The 17,070-nt window shown below is 36.7% G+C and overlaps 1 protein-coding gene across 3 annotated transcripts in view; it reads left to right on the forward strand.

Annotated features, from left to right (window-relative positions):
- Positions 1–17,070, forward strand: part of LOC106112416 (transcription initiation factor TFIID subunit 4-like) — a 146,401-nt gene that overhangs the window by 16,055 nt on the left and 113,276 nt on the right. For all 3 annotated transcript variants that reach the window (XR_008749840.1, XM_055819037.1, XM_055819036.1), the window contains exons 3-7: positions 2,363–2,500; positions 4,149–4,376; positions 5,279–5,401; positions 7,066–7,155; positions 9,037–9,294. Coding sequence is in view for 2 of the 3 variants with exons in the window: in XM_055819037.1 (XP_055675012.1) it covers positions 2,363–2,500; positions 4,149–4,376; positions 5,279–5,401; positions 7,066–7,155; positions 9,037–9,294 (837 nt within the window). In the remaining variant the exon portion in view is untranslated. The remainder of the gene's footprint in view (positions 1–2,362; positions 2,501–4,148; positions 4,377–5,278; positions 5,402–7,065; positions 7,156–9,036; positions 9,295–17,070) is intronic.

Here is a 17,070-nt window from a genome sequence, read left to right on the forward strand (position 1 = left end):
ATATTTTTTTCCTTTTTGATGGATTTCTCATGAGATCTGTTTACGGCTTTCCTTTCATAGAAAACACAGCTATTTGTTTCTAAATAGTTTTTAGCAGTTCTTCTTGAAGCATTTGTGTTGGGGAGTCCTTAGAGTGTCTTCTAGCAACTTGTATCTGTCATTTGAAAATCATTTCCATGATACTTAAGAATTTCTCTAGGCTAGTTCCTTATTATGTTTCTCATAAGCTTGTTTCATACTTACCTTTTTTAACATTTATGAGTTTTGGAACAGCATTAGTAGACTATTGCGTTACTTTGCAGTTTTTTGGTAGTAAGGCTTTTTCTTCATATCTAACACGTTAGTACACTTTACTGCCATTTTGTATCAAAGGCTTTTGTCACTATTGATTTCTAAAACTGAGGGTGAATTTTAGTCTTCATGTTGCATAGTTTCCTCCTGTGGTCTGGCACAGTGGAGTACATACTTAGTTGAATAGTATGCTGTTATAACACTGAAATTTTGTATTTTGATTATATGCAGCGTTGTTTTTAAGTATGTTCCTGTGATGAATCGTGAGCACTTACTAGATGAGAAAAATTCTCTAGGTAGCAGTCTGAGCTATGTATTTGTGGATTTCTGGCCGCAGATCTTTCTCAGAACTGAGCAACTGCCAGAAGTTTGCCTGGTTATCTTGCTTGCTTTATAAATCCTCACCTCTGGAAGCTCTTACTGACAAGAAAGGGGCAGATATATCTCATGGGCACGTTGTATTTCTAGATTGGAAGCACTGATTATAAGCAAATGACCAAGATACACAGTATTTATGTTTTTAAATGCAAACATTCGTTGAGTAAATATAGTTTCATTCAACCCATATTTTAAGGAAATTGGAGTAAGTGATCTTCTTTACAATGAAGAAAATAAGTGTGGTATTTAACAACAGAAAAAGCTTCTTCCAAAAAACCCAGACAATTCTGCCTATTCATGGTGATGCTGTTTATTGTCTCTAGGATGTCTCAGTATATAAGACATCCCTAAGTCAAGATTTCAAAAATCTTGAATGCTATCCAAACAAAAAAAGAATGTTTCATTTGGATGTCAGGTAGATTTTTTTATTTAATTTTTCCCCACCTTTTCCTCCCTGAGTATAGAAGATTGATATACAGTAGATGATATTGCTGGACTGATCCGTAAGGAATGCTTGGGGTTTTGCATGCCTGCCTGGGCCTCTGTTCCTTTTGGAGATCTCTCAAGTGTACTGGGTGTACTTTGAAGAAGTATTTTATGTAGGCTTAGTAGACAATGTAAGAATCTAAAATAAGCAGCTCTTTATAAAAATATTAGAGACATACATAATTTAAAATGTAAATTAAGGAAAAACGGTTTTATCTTGTGAGAAACAGTATTGTCTATGATTTATTACTACAGCCACTTGGAAAATTTGTCTTTTCTAAGTATGTGCTTGAATATAAATCTTAACAAATATAAGTTGCAAGAGACCAGTGGAGCCTCTGTTTTTAACGAGTGGTTCTCTTTTTGTCATAATTGCCATATTGTGTGAGGTATTTCTTCCGTAATGGTATTTACATTCCTGTAGAATTAAATAACAACTTTCCTGGGTACATTTTTTAATTCCTAAATATTGTCCTTTTATATGATGGTAAGAGATGTCAACCTCTCAGGTAAAGTAAGTTAAAAAACCACTATGTTTGCTGCATGAGAGATATACTGAGTTGTAGAGTATGCTACTGAGTGAGAGGCTATAAGCCAGTCATTTTCCTTTGTCTGCACTTAACATTCCAGTTGCTGTCCGGTTACAGAGTGTGCATTTATTACAAAGATTCCCCAAATGCTTAGACTTTATTTTTGTGCAAATTAATTTCTATATGTTTTAATCTGAAATCACATTTTCTGCTCTCTGAATTTTCTCTGCATGTTAATTTTCTTCAAGAAAAAGCAGTAGAACAGGCCAGTAAATATCAAAAGGACCAATATGTGTTACTGGCAATTATAAACTCAAATCTTGATGAATACTGAAATGTAAATATTACAACTGAACTAATAGATCAATGTAACATCAATTTTTTGCAGGTCACAGGTTTTGCAGATGTGACCTGCAAAAAATTGATGTTATATTCATTTCCACATATCTGTATGAAAAATAGCTTTTTAGGAGAAATACTGCAACCATACCATTGAACGTAAGAAAGCTCATTTTTGCATTATTTGTGAATATATATTTAAAAATGTATTACTAGTTTTGGGTTGTTTTTTGTTCAGCATTCATAATGATTATTTATGTAATCAGTATTATAAAAAAGTATTGGAAATCAAGTTTATAAGGAGGAAAAATATAAAATGCTTATTTTTCCTTTATTAGCAACCAACTTCTGTAGCCACATCTACTGTCCGCCTAGGACTTCCAGTGCAAGCCAAAGTTGTTCCATCAACTGCTACCCCTGTCAGTGCTACAACTGCTGCGACTCTGCCTGGAGGCTCTATTCTTTCACATACCACAGTAAGTAGTAATATAAAAAGCAAAAGATGGGTGAAGAAAATGATGTTTGTAATTACATAGGTTTTTCAAAAGTGAATTTTGATGTTCATGTTTGTTTTTATTGCAAATGTAATACCAGGAATAATAATGAATGTATAGTCAGAATGTGCTATGCAGGTGCTGAGTGATACCTAGATCTTATTTTCTAATGTTTCATAGAATCACAGAATGGTTTGGGTTGGAGAGACCTTAAAGATCACCTAGTTCCAGCCTCCCACCAAGGGACACCTTCCACTGGAGCAGGTTGCTCAAAGCCCCATCCAGCCTGGCCTTGGACACTGCCAGGGATGGGGCATCCACAGCTCCTCCGGGCAGCCTCTTCCAGTGTCTCACCACCCTGACAGATTAGATATTAGGGAGAAATTCTCTACTAAGTCTGTGCTCTTTTTAAAACCATTAGCCCATGTCCTGTTGCTACAGACCCTTGCAAAAGTCTGTCCCCATCTTTCTTATAATTCCCCTCCCTTTAAGTATTGAAAGGCAGCTATAAGGTTTTCCTGGAGTTGAGTTTTCTCCAGGTTGAACAACCCCAATTCCATCAGCCTGTCTTTTTTGTACCCCCAATGTTTTTTGGGGTAGTGTAGATGCAGTTTTAAGCAAGCTTTATTTTTAAAGAGAAAACTTAAATCAGCTGGCCTCACAAATACTGTTTCAGTGGTGGACATGCTGCACTATGTTTGTTCCCCATTGAGAACTGTGGTATCTGCTGTATGGTCACCAGTGCTGCAGGACCCATGGCATCACCTGTGGCATTGCAGTGCCTGGGTCAGCTTGTTCTGCTGCTGCACCCAAGACAGAGCAAAGCTCTGCTGTCAGGCTGGATTGGGAGGTTCTGGTGGCTTCTGCTCAGTGTGTTAGGCTACTTGGCTGAGCTCTCTGTAGCTTCTGCAGTCTCATTTGGTGTGTCTGAGATTTTTTTGGCACTTGGAAGAGTGGCTTATTAGGTCAGATAAAGTGTGAGAGCTGAACTGGATGAGGGTGGGGGTGTGTGTACGTGGTGTTCTGTGCAGCCTGATAAGCTTTCCAGCCTGCCAAGGTTGAGGAGTGTGCCACATGGTATATGGCCCAGCTAGGTCCATCCAGGACAGTTTGATTCACTAGGTCTTTGCACTGGTGCAAAAGCATATATGCTGCTACTGGGCTCACCACTATTTAGGAAACCACTAATGGTTAATACCAGATTCACTAGTGTTAGTGCATTTGTCATCTGGATCTGAGCTGTCATTGTAACTGTGGTATAGATAATTGTAAACCTGATGACATGACCTCAGATCATTGGGAACTGAGTTGTTATATTAAGGGCCAAATTTACAGAAAGTTGAGTTTGAGAAGTCACATCATCATGGTGATCTTACATGGCTGGATAATAGCATCTTATTTTTTAGTGGCACACTTATTTTTGTAATAAAAAGAACTTTATATGAGGACTTTCACTGTTCAGTAAAGGGTGACAAAATTAGGGTTATAAGTAAGGTCAGTGGTTCTATTTGTCAGCATGGCTATATTTGAAAGGAAACAAGTTTTTCTTGTCAGACTTTGAAGAACTTTATGATAGAGTAAAAGATTTTAAAGAAGATAATCAGCTTTTTTCAATATAAAATATTAATAGGTATCAGTAGCTACAACAAGTGCTCAAAATTTATTCAAGACAACAGTAGCAACTGGAACGTCGGCTTCTCAACAACCTGCAGTAATTACTGGTGGACAAACTCAAGCTTCAGCACAAAACCAGGGTCAGCCTCGGCTGCCACTTCCACCTCATACAACAGCACAAGTACCAGCACAGCCCCAGGTCATACCGAGCTCTCCTGTACCTGGAACTACAGTTGTATCACAGGTAAGTTTTAAAATACTAGATACTTGGTCTCCTTAGTATTTCCTGAACTTCTCAGGTCTATTCAGAAACAGAAAGAACTTTTCCTGCATGCAGGCACGCTTTCCATGATGGAACAAACACTTTCCAAAGAAGAAAACCTTCCCCTCTTTTCAAGTAAATTGGATACCAATTCTGAGAGGAAGAACACGTGTGGTTGGCTCTCCCCATCCTGCCATGTACATGTCAGTAGTGAAAGAACCATTCTGTTTCTGTAGGCAGAAGAATCAGGCCTTCAGTCTATGAACTTTGTTATTATCATGTTGCTGATCCTCAAAACTGTGGTTACACTGAAGTGTAATGTTTCTGTTTCTTGGAGTAATAACACCATATAAAAACAATGGCTTGAAAAATTGAAGCTTGTTTTACTACTGATGAAGAAAAGATTAGATATGGTGATGTTTGAAGACTTTCTAATTTGATTTTACTGCTGTAGCTGCTTTGTACAAAAAAACGTTCTGAATCAATAATTTAACAAATTTAGATAGCTTGGGGAACATTGTACATTGTGTATTGAGCATCTCAAAGGAGATTGCACCTCACAACAAATTGTTGTGTTACTTCTCATATTTAAAGATATTTTTATCAAAACAGACTGTAAAGTATTAAATATATTTCTTTCATTGTTTTGTGGTTTGGGGTTTTTTTTGTTAGTATTTGTGAGGTATGATGTTCAGTTACATAAAGAAGTGAAGAAAATGTCAGCTAACTAGCAGCAACTGTAAAATAGCTGCAGATGTATGTCAAATATGTCCTGCCTGAATTGGGACAATTCCATAATTTTCCCCGTTATAGTGATCAGAGCACGCATTGATCCTAATGGAAAATAGCATGGTTCTGATATTTGTTTTCTCTGGCTTTTGCAGGAAATGCAAGAGAATGTGAAAAAATGCAAAAACTTTTTAGCTACCCTTATAAAACTTGCTTCTCACAATTCACCATCTCCAGAAACATCCCGTAATGTGAAAGCTCTGGTTCAAGATTTGTTGGTAAATACTTAGTTATCTTCATTTTGTCAGTTACCTAGTAAGCTTGTTATTTACATGTGCTGAAAACTACTGCTTTGATCTTAACCATTTTTTTTTTGTTGTAATGAAAGTGAAAGGAGTTGGGCTGCATCAAAGTGGTATGTTTCATGTCTTCAAAAATCTGTTAAAGGTAGGCTTTCTCTTAGTTTCTGGAAGGGGAAATGCAACAAAGTATGCATTTGTCAAAGGCACTTTTGTTTTGATGGATAATATTTTGGTCTTCTATTTAGAAAAATAGAGTAAAATACAGGATTTTTCCTTGAGGATGCGTGAAGTTTCTTTTTCTCCAAACCATGGTCTTCTCTGAAACAGTAAGAAGCTATTAAATGTGGTTTAGAGTTTCTTGGACTGAAGGAAAAGTATTTTGCTAAGCTGCTGAGTCCGAGCAGTTCTGCAGGCAGACGCTGCTGCATGGGGCCTTCACTGCAGGTGGATTTCAAGAGGCAAAGTTGTGTTTCTGCTAGACAGAGTCCTTGGGCTGAGAAGAAGTCTGACTTACTGTAGTCTGCAGTGCAACAGATTTTTCAGTGAATTTCATAAATGAGTTGCAAACAGATGTTACTGTGGAGCTGAACAAATGATCAAGCTTCTTAGAAGAAATTAATTATTGTCTATGAAGAACTTGGATTTAAAAGTATTAAAATATGATATGTATTTCTTTGAGTTCATTGACAGAGAAGCCTGTCTATTTTAGACAAGCCTAAGACTTTCTTTAAGTATGACCCATTCAACAATAATACAATTCAACAATAATAAGTGGTTCCAATAAAACCTCATTTGAACTTTTGAAAACTAGGAAAGATTAACTAGGTGAAGGTAACTACTTTAAATATTTTAAACAAAGTAATGAGACACATGACATGATAAATATATTTATTGAAGGTTGTTTTGGTTTGTTTGGCTTTGTTCTTGTTCTCTATCAGTGCAGGAAAGCTAATGAATGTTCTTACTACAACCTGAGATTGTAAGTAATAGTACTGGAATTTTCTGGTATTAACTACTGAATATGTGAAATATATATATTCATAAGTGTATATTTTGTGAGTATATACACATGTCTACACATACACACATTTGTATAGGTGAAAATTCTGTGTATATAATTACATGTACGCTTTTTATATATGCATATGCTTTACATCTCTTTTATATATAAATACACATACGTATATTCTACTAACTTAAACTGGACCTTCAAAGTTGGTTTTGGAATGAAGTAAAGATACTTTCTTATTACAGGGGCTGACATATTTTATAATAGTTTGTAAGGTTAGTTCAACAACCTGGTTTTTTTAATTAATATTTTTAAAAAGAAATCCCTGTGTAAAGGTTAGTGGGAGAATGGAGTCCTAAAAAGGACTTAAGTGTTTGTGGGATCTTGTTGCTTCTTAAATTGTGCATCGCAAAGGGAGCTGTCTGAATTCTGAGTGGCATATTACATATATAAATTACCTCTTGACAGAAGGATTTTATAGAGGGGAGTTGAGGGACTTGAGCTTTGAAATTTATTCTTGGTATGGTAGCCTGTTTAGCTGGAGATATATACATATATATTATCTGGAAAAAAACCAACCAGACAACTGAACTGAGTTTTTGATGATTTTCTTTTTTTCTTCCCCATGAAGGATGCAAAGATTGATCCGGAAGAATTTACAGGCCGCCTTCAATCGGAACTCAAATCATCTCCTCAGCCATATCTTGTACCTTTCCTTAAGGTAATAAGAATATTGTTTAGATAAATTTATTTCAGTGCAAATGTCGGTACGTGAAATTTTAACATATAGTTTTTAAGCGGAATTAGCTTCACCTGTCTAGAGCAGGACTACTCAATTTTTACTTTGTGCTGGCAATTTCTGCTGGCAAAATCTTCTTGGCTGGAAGTCACGTGCAGGCTCCGTCGCTGCAGGGCCAGCCAGGTGCTGCTTTCTGCTTCCTTCCGCAGCTGGGAGCTGTGGCTGCTGCTGCAGCTGCCTGCGCCCTGACGGGCTGAGGGAATGGTAAGAAAGGGGATCCCTACAGGAGGGAGACCTCATGTGTTTGGGGCCTTGGTTTAGGTTTAAGAAAAAATTTATTTGTCATCCAGAGCTGATCTGGAGTTTACTGCTTGAGTAGCCCTGATCTAGAACATTGTAGTAATTAGATTCATATAAAAAAGCACTTACTCCCTAGCTTGGAATTCATCCATTATCTATTCTGTAGTGATCCTTTACTGTTATAATGTATATACTTTTCTGTGGTAGTAGGTAATGTTTTTTGTGAAGAAGTTCAGCTTTCACTTTGGAAGAGTCAGAAGTTATTTCTGTAGAATGCTTTAAGTAATTTGATAAGCTTTTTCCATATTGTTTTTTTAATCTACATTTGAGTCATTGATAACTTTCAATGTATGTGTCATGGTCATTATGAAAAATGCATAATGCTGTTGAAATAACTGATTAGCTGATCCTGCTTGTAATCTGGAACTAATCTATAACAGAAGATCTAATGCGGTACCAAATGGATTTATTGTTGGGTCCTAAGTTGGTATAGGTGGGGGAAAATTTAACTTCTAATTGGGTCTTGTACCTTAGCTACAATAGTTTCCATATGCAAAATTATATACAGGCATACAAAGCGTGTTTAATTATGCCCCAACAAAACCACAACTATAATTTAAAAAGCATTTTTCTTCTAGTCCTTCTCAGTTTAGGGCAGATTTCCTTTCTTTCTTCTCTCACTTCAGCTTTTCTTCAGAACTCTCTCCCTCTGCTTCTGGTTTTTCAAGTTATCATTAACCCTTTTTTCGTGCCTTTTCCTGCTCTTATACCACAGTCACTTTAGCATCATGATAAGTTTTAACTTGCTTCCTTTCTTTGAAGTCTTTTCTTGGCAACTGGTATTAAGTTTTTAAATAAATATTAGAAGTTTAGAAAGAACTGTGGCTTGGGCTAAACACTGTTGCATTCTACAGCTGCCTGGGGGGAGCACTTCAAAGGAACACTACTACCACTTAAAAAGTAAAAAGTTTATGGGTGAAGGTACAATATAGCCTTTTAGAACTGTATTTTTTAGTTGAACTGGTCTGAACATGAAGCATACAATAGTACACTTTCCTAATCCAGTCAGAATACATTACATCAGTAATAATACAGTAAACAGCTATTGCTGTAGGGCATCAGCAGTTAAATCATCTTGTTCTAGGTACTGGAGTCATGTCAGGAGAAGTAAATTGGTGCAGCTTACTACTTCTGGCATGCAGTGGGAATAGGGGGTTGTTCCTATGGTTCTGCCTTTTCTGTTTCCATTTTTTGCCCTTCCAAAGGCCTAAGCTACAAGTTCTAGGTAGTCTTGAGGAGGAGAGTGTGATGTTTTACTGCTGTGCTGGAATTAGGGCGCATCAAAATCAAAAGGGTTGCTAAATCGAAATTGAAAGCTTATTAAAAATGTAAACCGAACTCTCCCTCTTACAAAGTATGTTCAGTCTTACTACTTTTTGACAAATAGGCAGGTAATAAAATTGGAAAGAAAGCTGCATTCTTTTTATTGTGTTTACAGCAAATTTAAAAATATTTTTTTGTCAGCCTAAATTTGATGTTTCATAAACTTTCTTCTCTTTTTAGAAAAGTCTACCTGCATTGAGACAATCTTTACTGAATAGTCAACATTCAGTTTTGCAAGGACAGCCGTCTCAGCAGCCGCTTCAACAAACCAAGCTATCACAAGTTATACCTCAGCCTGCCTCGGGAAGCATTTCCTCTGTTGTCACAACACAGACAATAGGAATAAGGCAACCAAACAACATTTGCACAGTCTCTGTATCAAATACAGTGCAGCCTCCTCAGGTTAAGGTGGTACAGTCAAATCAGAGTTCTCAACTGGTAGGTACTGTAGTATCAAAGAGAATTTCTTGACCAACTGAATAGCAGTTTTCAATGTTATTTTTATTGCAGCTTGTTTGGGAAAATAATTTTTGGTTTGTCTGTATCATATTCTGTGATATGTAGTAGTACCTTATTTTATGGCAGTTAGTTCACAAGTGTGTTCAACCGTTAGTTTAGATAGCATTGTTAACATAGCTTAAATCTACAAAAGTATGCTCTTGGCCTTTGTGTCTGGACTACAGTGATTGTTACATGAGCACAGTGGAATTTGTTAATTACAAATGTAGAACAGAAAGCTTTTCAGGACTTACAGGCAAGAGTATGATTTTTAGTATGTCATTAAGTATGCTGCTTTGCTTAGATTAGTTTGCATTAAAATTAACTCTCATTTTAAACTCTTCTACATATAGTTGTAAAATCATGTAGACTAGCTGTACTGTTTTAGCATGTTTTGTTTAGAAATAGTGCCATACTTTATTTACTGAAATATGTCATTGTTGGGCATATTAGAGTATCACATGCTTAGATTCATTCATTTCAAAGGCACTATCGTTAGGGCAACTATACAGCCACTTTCTCAATGGGTGTGTGGGGAATTTATCCTGCTGTTACATAGGATCTTGCTTGTGTGTTTACAGTTGTAATTAAAATACATTTAGGATTTTTACAAGGCCTTGAATTTATACAGGCATTATCATCGTTCAAGCAAAGATGTAAGTTCCTTTGTCTGTGGTTTCTGTGTATGTATGAGTACAAGTACTTGACTAAAGTTTCAAAATCAAACTGTCAAGTTCCAGAAGGTGTATAAAGTTGGTAGCAATTTATATTACCAAGATTCAGAAAAGCACATACAATAATGTAAAACTTTACAGTTACCTATCCTTCTGTTCATAGGCTCTATAAACGATATAAATAATTTGTAGGGTGTGTGGAGAGAGAGTATTTCTTTTGCTTTAAAAATAGTTGTGCACACTGAAAATGTGTGAGCCATCTGAGCCATGTCTTTTGAACCTTACAAATACTTTCTAGTAGTTAAATTACTTTAAAAGGAAATTATTATAATTTTACCATCCTTTAGTGAGCATAGTTTTAATGTGTAAGAACATCTTAGATGCTAAGACTTCTGACTCAGGCTTTTGCAATACACACAAGATGCTTGGATATTTTGCACCTTAACTCACCTGCTTTCTGTTCAGCCACTTGCATTCTTTTTTTTTCTACGATGGGTTCCCCCCACCTTTTCTGGACTGTTGTATTAATTAGAAATGTGTGCCTCAGACCTTTTGTGACTTCTTTTTGATTCATCCATGTTTCGTAAGACTGAATTGACAATAGTTTTGGTACTTCCAAGGTAGTGGAGTGGGAACTGGTTGCAATTACAGGCAATAAGTGTAGAAATTTCTCCTTGTCCTGGGGAGAGCAGATTTCTGACAGCGGCTGACAGGTTCTTTACTGGCCCTGAATGTTTATACTTATATGTCTAGCCTTATCTCACGCTACAGTCTTAAGGGGAACCTACTGCCAAGTAACACAGCTTTTTCCAATGTTTTGCAATCGACTTTAAACATTCCTGTGCCTACTAGGTATGTTGCACCCCACCTTTTGAGGAACGCTGATGTGTCAGTAAGCCCACAGGAATTTTTACTCTTACGATTATAGCTCTTGTGGAATATTTTCTGAATGGGATAAAGTCAGATTTATGAGAGACACCTTCTGTGTGTCTCTCTCACATGTCAATGCATACTCAAAGCAAGCAATTGTGATGTTAACCTGAGCAGAGATTAACAACGTGAAGAGTTGCTACGTCATCTTACTTAACATACCTACACAGTATGAGGGAGCTGAAAAGTGCTGAAGTGGTATCTTGTAGAGATTGATCTGATGGGCAAAAATTGTTTTTCTCTCTGTGTGCAGGTCATAGGCCTAGGTCTGAATTTTCACCTTACTTGAAATGACTGCTACATTTTCAAAAGGTAGCAAACAATGCAGAGCAAAACTAAGCTTAATTACTATGCCTTGTCTAGAAAACATTTAGGGAGAAGTGAATACGTTAAAAATTATGGTTTGTTGGCTTTATTGCAAAACTGCTTTCTGTATTTGTTTTCAATTTATCAGTAATTACTTCGTAGAACCAAACGTCACATTAACCAAGCACTTCTTAATGGCCCTCAAATTAGTTCTATACAGACAAAAGCAGCATCAGACAGTAAGAGTTTACTGCATTAAAAAAATCTCATATACCACAACAGCCATCAGCTCAGGTGCCAAGCAGACAACCCAGCAGCATCTCCATATCCTGCTAGTAATTGTTTGTAAGTATTGACTTTTTTTTTTTGTGGTGACAGTGATCACACTCTTCTCACTTCTTAGTGCTCCCCAAAATCAGAGCACAGCAAAGAGCTGCTGGCCATCTTGCCTGGGTCTTGTCCGGAAGAGGAAGATTACAGCTGGCTTGCCTAGGGGTGGCCAGCAGTGATGGAGAAAACTGGCTGAGCTCCAGATTTTCCAAGCCTGAAGCTCACTGGAGAGAATTCCAGCTGGCTTTGCAAACTGTCCAGCTGCAGAAGGGCAAGCCTGTTTTGGACTATAGACCCTTTCATACCAGCCGGTTTACAGTAGCCTAGTTTCTTTAAAAATGTGGAGAATCCGTTAGCGGTTTTCTTTATTTTGACTTTTCCATTTTACACAAGGGTCAGATGTGGTGATACTTCTTCCAGTTATATTGAGTTATCTTGCAACATGGTAATTCTGTCAGTGCTGTTCAGCATGCAATGTAGATTGTGCAAAGGAGACTTCAGCATTACAATATATAGTGTTATCAGAGATGAAAGAGGGAACTATTTTATTTATCTGTTCTGTAAAACACTGGAGTCGTGTTCCAAAACCATGAAAAAGCTATGCTCTAAAGAGCTAGATAGTGCTGATATAACTACTTCTAGCTAGGGAAAAGGGGAATAATCTTAGGCTAATATTTTATTGATGAGACACTAATGAGATAATCCAGCAATCAATTTTTTTTAATTGTTCCAAGTGCCATGTTCAGAGTTTCTCCAAATTGTCATTCTTAGGGTGCAGGAGCTCTGTATAGCCTTATATATGCAGACTGCCTGTCTTGTTCTGGGTGTTACAGGGGGTAAATTTTCTATGAATAAGAGAGATGTTCTTTATTAAATGTGTTGAAGTTCTAAGGGAGATCAGTTAGCACTTGATATCTTGTGTTGACACTGCATCATAAAGAGAAAGTACTCCTGGAGATTGAAGCCAATTATTAAATTTAAATAATAAGGAAACAGTAAGAAATTCAAAGTGATCCATCTTAATTAAAACAAATTCAATTATATGGAAAGCAACATAAAGATTTGTGCAGGTCTGTCTAGGGTTAGGAAAGATGTATAGAAATACATCTGGACTGTTGTTGCTGCACTAAATTGTGCACAGTGTCCAGAGGGGAGATTCTGCCGTCTTCTAAGTTACATTAGAATAGTATTTTCTAAAACATTTACTAACACTTTTCCAGAGACTGTCATAGTGGTTGGAGGGTCCCAAAAGGTGAGATGGAGTAATGGAAATTGGATACCAGATGCAACAGCAGAATAAGCGTTAAGCTATATGGGGGTGTTCTGCTTTCCTTTTTAATTTTCTGCTGAAGCTTCTTCTGGCATCATTTTTCTGTTGTTGAATGATTGTCATTTTTACACGTTTTAGTGACTCACAGGAAATAATTTTCTTTTTGTCCTGTGTGCAGAGCAGCTTAGAAATGAAAAAGATGGCTGTTTGGATAAAAGGAGTAGTTTCTATTAATGAACAAATAAAGATCTAGTCACTGACTTGGAATTTGGTGTACAATAAAATTTAAATAAAAATGGCTGTTGAGCAGTAGACATCTGGGATCCATTAACAGGAACAAAGCCTATACTTGACAAATTGTATGCCTATTTGAAGTACAGCCTGGTAGTTTTCCAGGTTGTTATCATGGAGTTTACTTGCAGAATTTTGTGCACTGTACCTTAATATAAGAAGGGTATTGGCAAGGAATGCGGTTTGGAAACCAGTAATAAAAGACGGCAATTAAAGGACAGGCTTGAAAGCAAAGACTAAAAGAAAAACTTAAAAGAATTAAATGCATGCAACTTGGTCAAACAGTGGCTAAAGGGGAGGATAAAAAATATTTACAAATATTTTAAGGGTTTAATCATCAAAGTATATTGATGAATGAATCAGAGCTGTCTAAGAGACTATAAATACGAATAATAGGATATAATTAAGCAAAGCTGGATTTAGGCAGGATATAAGGTAAAATATCCTTACAATAAGACAGATGATTAGATGGCAGATCAGGCTCCCAAAGGCAGCGATGAAAAAGCCATCACTGAAAACATTCAGAATTAGACCAGGTGAAATACTGTAGGAAGAACTGTGTAATGAATTGGGGAGCGGGTAGGTCAAGTCATCCTGTGGCTTTTGACTTTATTTTTCTTCATTGCTTCTTTAAAAATATATACTCTGGAACAATGTAGTAACATTAAAAATGATGTGCCAAGTTTTAAAAAAGTCCTTTTTTATTATTATTTGGGAGGAAAAATAATTGTTTATGCAAATTTTGAGGCACTGTTGAAAAGTTGTAACTGCTACTGTTTCAGCATGGTAAACAATGGTAAATATGAATTCTAGGCCCATAAAAGCATGAACATTGTAAGTTAATGCTGCCAGATTACATGATAGCTGAGGTTTGATATGACATTTATCTTCAGGAGTGAGTAGACTGATAAATCACAAGTGGCATAGCCACAAGTGAGTTAGCAAGTGTTTACTCATGAGTGAAGATAAATGTCATATCAGACCATAGCCATTCTGAATTTTGTACATTTTACAAGTGGCTTGTTTCTTCCTTCCACAATACTACTTTTAACTTAATTGAGAGAAAAAATGCTTGGTAAAGGATATATTTTCCAAATTTATTTTGATTTTCCATTCTTTGCAGAAGCTTCTATTTCATATGCTTTTATTTTTATTGCTGTATTTATTTATGCTTAAGCTTTTGGATCAGATGCTTTTGTTGCAAAGTGTGATTTATGTAAATTGAGTCAAGCTGATTTTGCAGCCCTTACTAAGTAAGGGGAAGCGTATCATTGGGACCTCGTGTATCTGCACTGGTAAAGGAGTATCTGAATTGTTGAGACTTGCAAAATCCTTGTCCTCCAAAACCTCAGCAGTGAGTTTTAATCTAATTGTCTTAAAGGACTTTTCTTTTTAATGGCTTGTAAATAGTCGATTTCATTTTTATTTCTTCTGTTTAGGTAAGAGAAAGAGAGCAGAAGTTACCAGTCTTTCTGCTTTTATACATTATATGTGCTTTGCCTGAATTCTTTCTCAGTCTGTATTTGTTGGTCATTTGTGGTGTTAATTATTGAAACATAGAATCATTTAGGTTGGAAAAGACCTTTGAGACCAAGTCCAGCTGTTAACCCAGGACTGCCAAGTCCATCACTAACCACGTCCCTAAGCACCACATTGACACATTTTTTAAACACTCCCAGGGATGGTGATTCCACCATTTCCCTGGGCAGCCTGTTCCGGTGCTTGCCCACCCTCATGGTAAATTTTTGTTTTTCTTTATATTAAATTGAAATTTCCCATATTCTGACTTGTGCTTATTGTGTCACATCCTTCTGCTCTGCAGCCCTGAGAGAGTCTGGCTCTACCTTCGCTAGATCTTCTCATTAGGTGGTTGCAGACAGCAATAAGATCTCCCCTTTTCTGAAGGCTGAAGTCATGTCTCCGGTAACCTCAGTGCACTAAAACATCCAATTCTGTGTCTTCTGTATGAATCTGGGCTAGTAAATCAGTGCTTACGAACTGATAATTTCAGATTCAGCATCGGTTCAGCATATGAATAGATAAAATTAGAAGGGGTACACTCATTGTGTGTATTTTTAGGTTGTGAGAAATACGAAATAATTTGGTTGTCAAATCATCTCACAGACTAGCTTGCTAGTACCTTGTTCATTGTCTGCACTTTTAAGGCCAAGTTAATGACATAATGATAATGTTAATTGTGTTGGAAAAATAGGCAACAGGATTATAGAAGAGTTCTAGTTATTTTAGTTGATGAGGGATGGTTTAGATAGTTTATAAATTTTAATGCAGGGTCCGTTACCTCTGATTCATCAGTTTTTACTACGAGGTTATACATGCTCTTTCAGAAACGAAGTGCTAATGTTCATCCTTAATCACTTCCAGATCTGAAGATTACACCTGTGTTGAAATGTGTCTTAAAACTATAGAAACTGGAATTTAAGTTAGTGTAAAATGTTGCTCCAAGTTAAGTGCTGTTGTTCCTTTTAGAGAGTACGTGCTTGTCAGTTTCTGCATAGGATTTAAAATGATGATTTTGATCTGTGCCCCTTGGAAAAGTTTATTTCTCAATCATTTTCTACACTTTCAGCACTTTTGCATATGTTGAAGTCCTAGTATAGTACTTGTTAAATTACATTTTTTGAATGTATTTGGTAGTAAAGAAAACATTGCCGTTTTTTATGTCATCTAAAATGGTTAAACACTGTCCTGTCTTTAATGGTGTTAGTGGCTCATTTTTTAGAGCATTCACATGAAAATAATCAGGTGAAACAGAACTTGATTCTGAATTGTAGATCTTGCTTGCTTCAGAGAGAAAAAAATCTAATCGCAGGTGATTACTGTAATAGCAGATAGTAGTTCTATCCACAGGTCACGCACATCTTTTTTTTTTTTTTGGCCTGGCTTCTGGCCAGTTAAGCTGTAGCTGATTTTCTTCACTACTCTCTGAAAAGTCATCCAATAAATTACTGTACAAGTGGCAACATTCTCCTTTTTCATACCAATGTAGTCTTCTTTTTCTGTGGGCTGTTTTGTCTCCTTACTTATTAAAATACACGTGTACATGTTTCCTGTGCATCAAAATGCAGTGAACTACAACTTTTGCCCTGATTTTCACCTATCACCTCTATTTCTTTCCTGATTTTAAGCATGGTAGCTACTTTGTTCTTTCCCCTCTGAGTGTCACTATTTATTCACTGCCTGTGTTGACCAAGTAAATTGACATCCATGTGCTCCATTCCTGTGCTTGGTAAATGCTCCATTTTCCTTCAGTGTCCATAGTTGAAGCTGAAACCTTAATCTCTTTTTTTCCCTCTTTTCTATTTCTGCAAGGTAGCTATTGCTAATGTGTCTACATCCACAGGTTTATTAGGAATTTTCAGCTTTTAATATTTTAGGATGTACAGCATGCGATACCATAACTTCAGAATGGCCCTGGTGTTTTTTTTTTCTCCAGAATACATTACAGGTCTTGTTCCCTCATTACTCTCTCTTGTAGTTTTCACCTCTCTTCCTTCTGATTTGGGAGCCCTGGTTCCTGATGATGGAACAATTTCCTATTTGTTCCATAGCCTCTTCATTCTGTACTTTTACATCTCATTTGAAAATACTGTTTCTCCTTCCCTTTTTTCCATAGCATACTTCGAAGTCAGAGGTTTGGCCATTCATTACTCAGCTAAATAATATTGTTTTAGATACACCTTTTGTAAGAGTAATGCTGAGTGGTGCTGAATAAAGGTGCACTGGTTCCTGTTTGCTTCGTGTAGCCGTGTGTAGTGTGGTGTGTTGTCTTCTGGGAGGGAATACTGCATCCTGGGGGTGTGAGACTGAGATGTCTGACTTGGAAGCAGCAGGCATGTTATGTAATGGGAGTAACATAGTTGTGACTGTGAAGAGCAAGCACATGACTTCTGAAGT

This window comes from Falco peregrinus, chromosome 14, assembly GCF_023634155.1.
Source record: "Falco peregrinus isolate bFalPer1 chromosome 14, bFalPer1.pri, whole genome shotgun sequence".
In the NCBI taxonomy this organism is placed as follows: Eukaryota; Metazoa; Chordata; class Aves; order Falconiformes; family Falconidae; genus Falco; species Falco peregrinus.